Below are 12,496 nucleotides of genomic sequence, written 5' to 3' on the forward strand. Positions count from 1 at the left end.
CACACAAAACACATATACACAGACTGGGCCACAGTAACGAGTGGCAGGGGACAGCTAGTCATTCACAAAAACCCTGAAAAACACAGTGGAAGAGACTTTAAAAGCCAAAAAATAAAATAAAAAACATTACAACGCATGTACAGAACCACATATATATACACACACAAAACACATATACATAGACAGGGTCACAGCAATGCATGGCAGGGGACGGCTATTATATTATATTACATGGACTTTAGGGAGAAGGTTCCCCTTATTAAGTTAGCCGACTACACAGGGAATAGCCAGATGGAAAGTCTTGCTTGCCAACTGAATAGTTAATATTTGTGGCTGGGAAGGTTGCTGGATGATAAATAAGGCTAGATTCACGCCTGCCTTATGTGGTTTAGTGCAGAACCAGTCTAATCAGGTGTGAGACCAAGCAAACAAAAGTCAAGGTGTCTACAGGATAAAAAAGATGCAAAAACTATTGCTATTTGAGAGACAAAAGACGGCAATAATGGCCAGCCAGCTTTGAGGTCAGCAGCGTCTTGTCAATCCATAATCACAACTATAGCTTTGATCATGTAACATCGTCCTATGGCTTATCTCTAAGCAATGCTATCAGTATCCACACCCAAAAAAGCAATAAAACCTATTTCACTTGATAACATTTTATCTAGACTTCCAGGCCTCAAGGTCATTTTTAGTCAATGGTATATTAACATCTTGCTATACATCATTCTTCCAGAACTGGGGTTTTGGTTGTATTGCAGTACAGCTAATGCTTGCACAATATTCCTGTCCCATACTCCGAATCATTTTTTTTTCTCTAGAAGGTGAACCTAACATTTCTAGATTCTGAAACCCAAACAAAAAGTCTTTTACTTTCTGCTCCTTCCAGTTTCATTTATTTATAGAGTGGCAGGCACTAAATTTTATCTGAGCAAAGATCAGCTCAAAGCTTTTTCTTGTAATAAGCCGCTCACACAAACATCCTGTTCATGCCATCCTGTACTGTGCAAGGTGTATTGCCTGCATATAGGATTGAAACCCATAAGCACACTCACATACTAAAGCTTTTAATATTTCTGAAATCACAGCCCACATATGTTTGCAAAGGCAAGAAATTAAGCAAGGGATTGAGTGGATATGAAGTAACCAGTAGATTGTGAGCCGCCACTCATATTCTATATCGCTGACCTATGTGTATATAACTAAGTAATGTCTTCTGGTCCAAGCTCCACTCCTCATAGTTAACCTTAAGAGCCAGCAGCCAAATTGAGTGAAGGAGGTCTATTTAGCTCCAATTAGGGCATGAAGAGGATATTTTTGCCCCCTCTATTAGTAAGTAAATCCATGATGGGAAATTGCAACAGGGTTCCTACTTCTTATTATTGCATTATCATTTGCTTGTGAGAGGGACTAGAAATGTCATTCTCCTTGCAGCCCAAAAGCAGTGGAATAGACCAGCTACTGGCTCTTAGGGTAGTCTGGGGGGAGGGGGGCAGACAGACACAATCTTACTGAATTCATAGCAGTTATGGATCTATACATTTAGGCTACAGAATCCATAACTGAAATACAGGATGCCCCTAAGTATCTTTAGTGCTTTCATCTAAACCTCTTGAGGATATCTGTATATACTCAAATATAAGCAGAGTTTTCAGACCTTTTTTAGGATGAAAAAGCCCTCCATGGCTTATACTCGAGTCAAAGTTATTTATTATTTTACTGTGTTATTATTATTATTATTATTACATTTATAATTTTACTTTATTTATTATTATTATATTTATTGTCTTACTCTATTATTATTATATTTATTGTCTTACTCTATTATTATTATATTTATAATTTTACTCTATATGATTACATTTATTATTTTACTCTATTTTTATTATTTACATTATTTTACTTTAGTGCTTTCACCTAAACATCTTGAGGATAACCGTATATACTCGAATATAAGCCGAGTTTTCAGACCTTTTTTAAGGATGAAAAAGCCCTTCATGGTTTATACTCGAGTCAGTTATTTATTATTTTACTCTGTTGTTATTATTATTATTATTACATTTATTATTTTACTCTATATTATTATATTATTATTTTATTCTATTTTTATTATTCACATTATTTTACTCTAGTTATTATTATTATTACATTACATTCTATGATCGTGGCAGCCACCTTGTCACAAAAGTCAACACTGTCCGAAAGCCCAATCACCGTCTCCCAAAGCAGTTACTATACTCCCACCTCAAGAGCAGAAAAGAAAAGACAGGAAAAGAGATTTAAAGATGGGCTTAAAGCTAACCGTAAAAACCATGGCATAGACACTGAGAACTGGGAAGCCCTGGCCTTCTAACTGGAGGGCAGCTGTGACCATCAGTGCTGTGGAATTTGAAGAGGCACGAATAGAGGGCAAAGAGGAAGGTGCATCAAGCCAACCCTGACCAGGATCGCCTTCCACATGGAAACCAATGCCCTCACTGTGGAAGAACATGTGGATCAAGAATAGGGCTTCACAGTCACCTATGTATCCTCCGCCAAGACACTGCACTTGGAGGGGCATCATCCTCGGACAACGAGGGATTGCCTAAGTAAGGTGTATACTTATGTGTTCACACAGAATAATACTTTTTTCCCTTTCACATTCAGCTCTCATCCTATTTAGAAATTATTTATTTATTTATTTATTTATTTATTTATTACAAGAGATGCAGTCTAAGCGTACATTCAATTTAATTCACATTTCTGTTTCTGTATATTAAAAATTATCTCTGGTTGTTGTTATTATTGATGTTGAGCTGGAAAAAATGTGTTAATTCTATTCCTTGAAAACCCTAACAAAATCTCTGCTGGGTTTCCACAAACAGCATTTTCGCTAATTTTTGTGCTTCTATCGGGTGTCAGGTTCTATTACAAGATGAAGCCCGCAGTGGCGTAATGGGTTAAACCCTTGTGTTGGCAGGACTGCTGACCAAAAGGTTGGCGGTTCGAATCTGCGGAACAAGGTGAGTTCCTGTCTGTCAGCTCCAGCTTCTCATGCAGGGACATGAGAGAAGCCTCCCACAGGATGGTAAAATATTCGGGCGTCCCCTGGGCAACGTCCTTGCCGACAGCCAATTCTCTCACACCATAAATGATTTGCAGTTTCTCAAGTCATTCTTTACACGAAAAAAAAATCAAAAACAAGATGGCTTACCTGCATAGGATGAAACTGGGGAGATTTGTAGTGGGTACAGCTGACTCATACTGCTTGGCTGATCATCACATTCAGTTGTCACTTCCACCACTTGACAAACATCGGGAGGATTGGAAACTATCATATGATCATCAGGACCGACCTCAAAGTGTGCGTCTCCTACAACTTTGAATAAAAGCACATAAGAATAATAAGGATTGTTATATTAATAAAACCTAATATATACATTATTGCTGCCCAGTTTAAGGAAGGACTATCACTTCCTTCCTAAATTGGCTAATAATGTAAGTGCATTATCCAGAAGGATGAAACTGCAATCTGTCTTAATTGAAATCAAACTTTCCAATTTTTTTAAACTGAGACTGAGAGACATATTACCAAGACTGACTCCCAATATCCAAAATTACAGTGATGAGCCCAACATCACATATGCACTGGGTGCTTTAAAAAAAGATGGAGTGAGGAGGAATATATCTAATTCAAAATTTCTTCCTAATCAAAATCTAAACGGCCTTGTGCAAAGCTACAAGCATGGTTGGGATCTTGTTGTTGTCTTATATTGGCACAAATAAAATTACAATACCAACTGTGGAATTTGTTTCCAAAAGGTAATGTAAAGGTAAGGGTTTCCCCTTGATATTAAGTCTAGTCGTGTCAGACTCTGGGGGTTGGTGCTCATCTCAATTTCTAAGCCGAAGAGTCGGCGTTGTCAGTAGACACCTCCAAGGTCATGTGGCCAGCATGACTGCATGGAGCGCCCTTACCTTCCTGCCGGAGTAGTACCTATTGATCTACTCACATTTGTATGTTTTCTAACTGCTAGGTTAGCAGAAGCTGGGGCTAACAATGGGAGCTCACTCCGTCCCATGGATTCGAACCGCCAACCTTCTGGTCAGCAAGTTTTGCAGCTTACCAAAGCCAAAAAACCCTGAAAAATGAGTTATAGGCGGAAGCACATTGTTGGCTAGGAATATTATGTACAGATAAAAACTGTTAAAATGTAACAAATCACTTTGATACCAAGCTTGGAAAATCACCTTTCATAGCTAAAAGATGCATATCATCAGCACGTTTTTAATTTTCGATTCCTACAAAAGTCTTCAGATGGAATTGGTACATTTTGGAAACAAACTCCACAAATGTACCTCTAGAAGGTTGCATTTCTATGAATTTGCTGAAGCAGCAAATACAAGACATGCCTGCCACTTTGTGATTGGTTGTGCTGTGGTGCCCGACCATACAAACCCAGTGACGTATAATTCCAACATAGGCAAGCTGTAGTCCTATTAATAGAGGACTTTAGCCTTAGAAATCATGAAAAAAATCATTGTGTCTCACTTTCTTCTTTATAGTAAAGGTAAAGGTTTCCCCTGACATTTAGTCTAGTCGTGTCCGACTCTGGGGGGGTAGTGCTCATCTCCATTTCTAAGCCAAAGAGCCAGCGTTGTCCGTAGACGTCTCCTTGGACATGTGGCCGGCACCGTTACCTTCCTGCAGAAGCGGTACCTATTGATCTACTCACATTTGCATGTTTTTTAACTGCTAGGTTGACAGAAGCTGGGGCTAACAGCAGGAGCTCATGCTGCTTCAAGGATTCAAACCGCCAACCTTTTGGTCAGCAAGTCCAAAAGCTCAGCGATTTAACCCGTGGCACCACCAGGGTTAAATATTGTTAATTTTTAATATTCTAATTTTTCCTAGTGATTTAGGGGCCAGATCCAGGTTTATATTTAGGGAGTGACATAAAATTAGCCAGAGCCAAGTTGGCCCTCTGATTCTGAGCCTAAACACAAACTAGTCTGGTTCCATCTCAAAGTTTGCTATGATTATAGATAATAATGTGAAGAGAAGTAGTTAAATCTGCGGCATGCAAATAGTTTCTATCAGGGCTCCCAACCTATTGTCGTAATGTCATCATGTTACTGACAATATAGAGACACAGAGCTTGAAAGACCAAAGCGAGTGCTGTCGACACTTGCCAACCATGAAAAGGAGTGTGCTGGAACTGCTTACCTACAATGTTTATTGTACTGTCGACTTCAGATTTTATTGTGGAAGATAAGCAGAAATCAGAAAATGGTTGACTTGTCCCATTACTCAGTTCGTAAGACGACTCCTCTGGTTCTTGCTAGAAAATAAACAAGGGGAAACGATGACCACTTTCTCCTTTCTTAGTCCTGTTCCTGCCTTTAACGTCTCCTATGCTGTAACTACAAGCATGGGCAAACTTTGACCCTACAGATGTTTTGGACTTCATCTCCCACAATTCCTAACAGCTGGCTGTAAGGAATTGTGAGAGTTGAAGTCCAAAAAACCTGGAGGGCCACAGTTTGCCCATGTCTGTAGCTAAATCTTACATTTCTCTTATTACCAGTACTGAGAAGGCAACCCAGCCCAGCTTTGTTTATAAATCTCACATGTATACATAAAAGCAAGGCATGCCATTTATATAATGTCTTCCAAGAAAAGTTAATGAAAGATTAACATCAGGTGTTAAAAAAGGTGAAGAATTGTCATAATGTTTCTTTTTATTAAATCCTTACCACAGATTTCCAACAACGCAAAGGCCCCTTCCACACAGTTGAAAGAAAAATCTCAAATTATCTGCTTTGAACTGGATTATATGGCAGTGTGGACTCAAAGCAGATATTGTAGGATTTTCTGCCTTGATATTCTGGGTTATATGGCTGTGTGGAAGGGCCCAGAAATGCAATGTATACAGAATGCATGCTCACAATGAGATCACATCCCATCAAGACTACAAATCTTCTTGGGCAGAAGTTTATTGCAAAAACCTTGTACTCACATGGAGTCTTTTGATGGTACATATCCTTCCAGAAAACAAAATGCATACCCAACTACCAGCTAAGATGACTTTGGGCCCTGTTTAGGTAAACATGTTTGTTTTCTGCTTCAGTGTCTAATTTGTTTAGCTCTTCTGTTCCACATTTGGAAAGAAATGGAAAACACTAAAATTAAAGCTAACTTCATTTATTATCCCCACCAACTAAGAGGTGGTTCTCATTTCTAGTACATGATATATGGCAATTCTGTGAAAATGTGCTACTAAGCAAAACCAAGCATTTTAAGAATTTCAGTTTTCATTTTTTTAAGTGATTTGCTTATTAGTTTTACACAAAAACAAAACAAAACATTATTGTTCTAGTAAAGGTAAAGGTTTCCCCTTGACATTAAGCCTAGTCATGTCTGACTCTGGGGAGTGGTTCTCATCTCCAGTTCTAAGCCAAAGAGCCGGCGTTGTCCGCAGATGCCACCAAGGTCATTTGGCTGGCATGACTGCATGGAGCGCTGTTACCTTCCAAATGCAGTAGTACCTATTGATCTATTCACATTTGCATGCTTTCGAACTGCTAGGTCGGCAGAAGCTGGGGCCAACAGCAGTAGCTCACCCTGATCCTCGGATTCGAACCGCCAACCTTTGGGTCAGCAAGTTCAGCAACTCAGCTGTTTAACCCGCTGTGCCACCAGAGGCTCTAATTCTAGTTCAAGAGCCTTCATATTACCCAGGGCACCAAACAGTTAAAAGGCCCCCAAAGCAAAAACAAAACAAAACAAAACAAAACAAACCCCCTGTATAATAAAAAAAGATATGAGTGCAGAAGATAAAACAGAGCAATTAGATAAAAGCATATCTATCCAGTAAAGCCAATGCTTGACTAAGCGAGAAAGCTTTTTGCCACATGGCAGAACACCATATCAGTTTTCCAACCCTTGAAAGTATGCAGGCAATTGGATGAGATGAAGAAGATGCAAAAGGGCCTAAATACCCTGAAGGCACCAGATTCTGTCTGGTCTTGGAAACAAAGTAGGTCTTTGCACGAAAAATAAGAAGAATTACCTTAATTAATTTCACCTTGTCTTCCTTGTCTGATTTGGGTTTCTTTCCTGTAGACATGGAAGAAAATGGTTTCCTTTTAGATTGGCCAAATGCGCTTAACATATAAAACAAACATCTCCAAATATGAGACAATAGTTGATTATAATAATTATATCAGTATTACTTGAAGGAATCTGACAATTCAAACTGAAATTAATAAAAACTCTACAGTAGCAATGTTCACTATTAACCTTGTTAAGCCCACTTCTTTGCTTCTGGTGTGAGAGAATTGGCCGTCTGCAAGGACCTTGCCCAGGGGACGCCCGGATGATTTTTTTTTTATCATCCTTGTGGGAGGCTTCTCTCATGTCCCCGCATGAGGAGCTGGAGCTGATAGAGGGAGCTCATCCGCCTCTCCCCGGATTCGAACCTGTGACCTGTCACTCTTCAATCCTGCCGGCACAGGGGTTTAACCCACTGCACCACCGGGGGCTCCATGAATGAAGCACTAAGTGGTGCTCAGCCTGTGGGTCCCCAGGTGTTTTGGCCTTCAACTCCCAGAAATCCCAGCCAGTTTCCCAGCTGTTAGGATTTCTGGGAGTTGAAGTCCAAAACATCTGAGGACCCAGGGGTTGAAAACCACTGCACTAAGGGGAACTGTCCCAGTAAATAATAATAATAATGAGGAAGGGGGGGGGGGGCGGCTCTGGCGGCTCTGGCATAAACCAGTACAGATGGTCCCAGTGGTCATCAGCACATTGGGTCCAGTGCCAAAAGATCTCAGCTGGCATTTGGAAACAATAAACATTGACAAAATCACAATCTTTCAACTGCAAAAGGCCACCTTACTAGGATCTGCACGCATCATTCGAAAATACATCACACAATCCTAGACGCTTGGGAAGTGTTCGACTTGTAGTTTTGAGATACGAAATCCAGCATATAGATCTCATTTGCTGTGACATACTCTGTTTTTGTGTCAGTAAAATGATGATGATGATGATGATGATGATAATGATACATTTTATTTGTGACCTGCCTCTTCTAATGTCTCGAGGCAGAGTACAACTAAGTCAAAAAATATATGCACATAAAAAACATACAACCAATCATGCATATGTATTTGTTGTTGCCTTTGGTCCACAAAAAAATCCTCTCTGAATTGAAATGGAAAGAATTAAATACACAGGATTAAAACTATCTAGCAAATCACAGTTTTCTATGAATTTCATTCCCTTGGCACAAAAGAACACCAGCCAATATATATGCCAAACCATTGGCCTGCCTTGCCTATTGTTTTCTCTGCTGACTGATGAGTTGCTCCACTTTGGGCTGAATTCTTTTCACACTGAATGTTAATCTAATGTTTTTCTGAAGAGGGGTATGCCAGGAATAGAACCTGGGACCACCCTCATGCAGACCATATGCCCAACCATTGAGCCATGTCTCCTCATTTGTTCTAAAACAGTTCCTCTTTGTTTGTAAGTAGAGAAGAAGTGAAAAGAAGCATGTTATGGTGTCACATGGAGCCCTTGGTGGGAGGAAAAGATGGGGTTAATGCCCATCACCTTTCAGCTGACATCAACTGCCTTTTGGCCAAGCATGAAATGATGCAATGCATTATTACTAGGGGCAATTCCGCAGACCATGTGTGGCTGCCACCAAAGGAAATAGATGTGGACGCATCTGTACCACAACCATTCTATACACCAGTGGTTCCCAACATTTTTTTTTTTGACCAAGGACCACTTTGACCAGGGACCACTCTCCAACATTAGTACCAAAAGAGTTAAGGATCTGTTTTTGGTCAACTTTAGATTCGATTTGGTTATTTGGGGTGCCGATTCAGAAAATCCATTGAATAGACCACATCAGCTCTAGTTTTTGATACAGAACATATGCTATCCAGTAGTCACCGTCTGCTCACCCACAGAAAACTATATTTAACAATCTAGAGCTTATGTGGTGGTAGTAATCTTTTGTGGGTAGTCAGCCTCTCCCCTCCCGAAATCCCCGTTGCCTCGGCACTTTAAGAGGGTTTTGTAAAACCAGTCACCCTCGTTGCCACGTGGTTTTGAGGCAACAGTGTAGTGATGGTGAGGCTGAAGACCATATTTTCATTCTTGGAGACCACTGGTGGTTCACGGACCACTGCTTTACATAATATGATCAACAATGCATGATTATTACGTGATTCTCTAATTTTCGGAATGGAAACATCCATAACTAAATCATTGGCTAAGCCCACAATACTCCTCCCACTTTACCTTTTTTAGGCCTCTCAGATAATGGCAACATTCGGTATACCCTGAAGGCGTTGTTTCCTTTCTTTATGCTTTTGTCTTTGACTTCTTCAATATCAGGCAAGGAGTTCATTGCACACCGGAAATTTGCCTTCCATGTCTTTGGATCTGCTTTATCAACTCCTGGCTGGTACTTTCCTAGAGAAAAAGTGGATTCAATACCCAATACACCACAAAACATTTCAAAGCATGAACACATTATATAAAACCATAACAACAGTATTAAAAACATGCATCAATTACATCTCCTAATATTTATTTATTTTATTTATTTAAAACACTTATATTCTGCCCTTCACACCCTGAAGAGGACTGAGCAGAGCACAACGTATACATGGCAAACATTCAATGCCTGGATACAATACATAAACGTTAAAAAACATTTATCTAAATATTAAGATACACCATTTAAAATAACACAATTTAAAACCGTTCTAGCCATCCGCATCAAATCCAATTGGTCCTGTCATCTTTCCCATTGTCACTTCATTGCCCTGTCCCGAAAGCTTGGTCTCACAGTCAAGTTTTTACCATCCTTCCAAAGGACAGGAGGGAGGGGGCCGACCTGATCTCACAAGGAAGGGAGTTCCATAGCCAGGGAGCAATCACGGAGAAGGCCCTGTCTGTCGTCCCCACCAATCGCGCCTGTGACAATGGCGGGACGGAAAGCAGGGCCTCCCCGGAGGATCTTAATCTCCACGATGGTAGACAGAGGGAAATGCATTTGGACAGGTAATTTGGGTCGGGGCCGTTTAGGGCTTTATAGGCCAAAGCCAGCACTTTGAATTGTGCCCGGTAGCAAACTGGCAGCCAGTGGAGCTGGCGTAACATGGGAATTGTATGCTCCCTGTATGCCGCCCCAGTTATTAACCTGGCTGCCTCTTGTTGGACTATTTGAAGCTTCCGAGCAGTCTTCAAAGGCAACCCCATGTAGAGTGCGTTGCAGTAGTCTATTCTAGATGTAACGAGAGCGTGGACCACTGTGGCCAAGTCTGACTAATAAAAATGTTGTCCCATCTCGTCATCCAGTTGTTCCAAGTTCCTATGTCTTTTGCATTGCATTTTCAAACGCTTATTCAAACAACCAAGTCTTGACTCTTTTCCGAAATATTAAGAGGGAGGGGGCTGATCTAATGTGCCCAGAAAGGGCGTTCCATAGCCGAGGGGTCACCACTGAGAAGGCCCTGTCTCTCGTCCCCACCAAAGATGTTTGTGACACAGGTAGGATCAAGAGCAGGGCCTCCCTGGACGACCTTAAAATCCTAGCAGGTTCACAAGGGATGATGCGTTCGGACAGGTAAGTTGGGCCAGAACTGTTTAGGCCTTTATAGGCTAAAGCCAGCACTTTGAATTGTGCCCAGTAGCAGACTGGCAGGCAGTGGAGCGAGTGCAACAGAGCAGTTGTATGCTCCCTGAGCGCCATGCCTGTTAGTAATCTGGCTGTCATCCATTGGACCATTTGAAGCTTCTGGACAGTCTTCAAAGGCAACCCCACGTAGAGTGCATTACGGTAGTCTATACAGTATGTAACTAGAGCGTGGACTACTGTGAATAATAACAACAATAACAATACACATATGTTAAGCATAAATAAACTATGTTTGTGCATGACATGCCCGTCAACTTGCTCAGCTATAGTCCATGTTTATCTGTAAAAACATCTCTGAATCACAAGACAGCTCCATGAAAGCAAAAGGATGTGTGTCTGGATTTACTTCCTCTGCTTTACAGAATAGGGGAAGTGCCTGCAGCTGTTAAGAGCCCATGTGCTTGCTGCAATTCTCATCAGGCAACAGTCAGGATGACCAAACAGTAAGGCAAAATAGAAAATGGTATTACTAGGATCAAGAAAAGACAACAGGCACGCCCTGCCACACACTTGCCTCACACGCATGAGCTTCTTTACCTGTGTGAATGGCCCAGTTCCTGAACAAGGGGGCATCCTTTTCAACATCCCACCCATGACGTGCTGCATGCATCCAAGGAATTTGAAAAATCTTCTTTTCCTGAAAATTCCCAAAAACAAAACAGGAAATGAATGACAGCAACAATTAACACAGGGATTGTCCTCAAATCTCTTTACTTGATAAAGCAGAGTCCAGCTGTACATTCTGTGCATATTTTCTGTCACATGCTCACTATCTGGCTCCATCTTTCCCTTTGAATGCCAAATCAATGACTAAACAGCAGTAATTAAAATGAAACAAAATGCTAAAATTGCTTAGTGTTTTTGTGGGTATTAAAACCATACGTGATTCCTAGTATTTGTTTCCAGGACTGCAAAAGGTTTCCAGTATTTAGAGCAACTATTGTATGTGGAATGCTGTCATTTCAGGAAAACATTTGAAATTCTGTTGGCCTCTTCTAAACATTTCAGTTCCTTCTCCTTGGAGACAAACAGAGTGACATAATTGAGAAACGGCTGTTCTTACTGTCCTCAGAATAGGTCAGGCTATAAAAATAAAATATATGTCTTGGTAATTGACAACTCATGGCCTCTAGAAGTTGGATGAGGTTACCAAACTAGATTAATCCATTTAAAATATCCCACAAAACCATGAATAATAGAATACTCATGGCGATGAGTTGTTTCACTTAAAGTTTGAAATATTGAAGCCAGGAAAAGTGTTCGAAGTTTTTGAATGACATGTCCCAGAATCCTCAAACAAACACAGCTCCTTATCTTCACTCTTCATTGATCCTTTTTTAAGAGTTGCCAGGCGACATAAGATACAAAGTCCTTCTCCATTAGATGTTTATGTAGAAGAGAGAATTTCAACAGGGTTGTCATTTGCTAAAAAGTCCCTCTTCCACACTAACATTGAGAAGCCAGACTTGGCCACAGTAGTCCACGCTCTTGTTACATCTCATAAAGACTACTGCAACGCACTCTATGTGGGGTTGCCTTTGAAGACTGGAAGCTTCAACTAGTGCAATGTGCAGTAACCAGATGGCTAACTGGAGTGGCGCACAGGGAGCACACCCCCCTCCCCCTGTTACATCAGCTCCATTGGCTGCCAATTTGCTACCAAGCACAATTCAAAATGCTGGACATTAAGATCTTCTAGGGAGACGCTGCTCTCGGTCCCACCTCCTTCGCAGGTGCAGATGGTGATGAGAGACATGGCCTTCTCAGTGGTGGCCCTTCGATTGTGGAACTCCCTT

The 12,496-nt window shown here is 40.9% G+C and overlaps 1 protein-coding gene across 2 annotated transcripts in view; it reads right to left on the reverse strand.

Annotated features, from left to right (window-relative positions):
- The window catches only part of IRF2 (interferon regulatory factor 2), a 67,700-nt gene that overhangs the window by 8,152 nt on the left and 47,052 nt on the right, over positions 1-12,496 (reverse strand). Inside the window, exons 3-7 of one of the 2 annotated variants that reach the window (XM_067468732.1) lie at positions 11,238-11,337; positions 9,291-9,469; positions 7,050-7,091; positions 5,204-5,318; positions 3,191-3,355 (exon numbers count right to left, since the gene is read on the reverse strand). In XM_067468732.1, the coding sequence (XP_067324833.1) occupies positions 3,191-3,355; positions 5,204-5,318; positions 7,050-7,091; positions 9,291-9,469; positions 11,238-11,337 (601 nt within the window). Of the gene's footprint in view, positions 1-3,190; positions 3,356-5,203; positions 5,319-7,049; positions 7,097-9,290; positions 9,470-11,237; positions 11,338-12,496 lie in introns of both variants that reach the window. The other variant, XM_060778646.2, reaches the window with a different exon arrangement.

Source organism: Anolis sagrei, chromosome 5, assembly GCF_037176765.1.
Source record: "Anolis sagrei isolate rAnoSag1 chromosome 5, rAnoSag1.mat, whole genome shotgun sequence".
Classification (NCBI taxonomy): Eukaryota; Metazoa; Chordata; class Lepidosauria; order Squamata; family Dactyloidae; genus Anolis; species Anolis sagrei.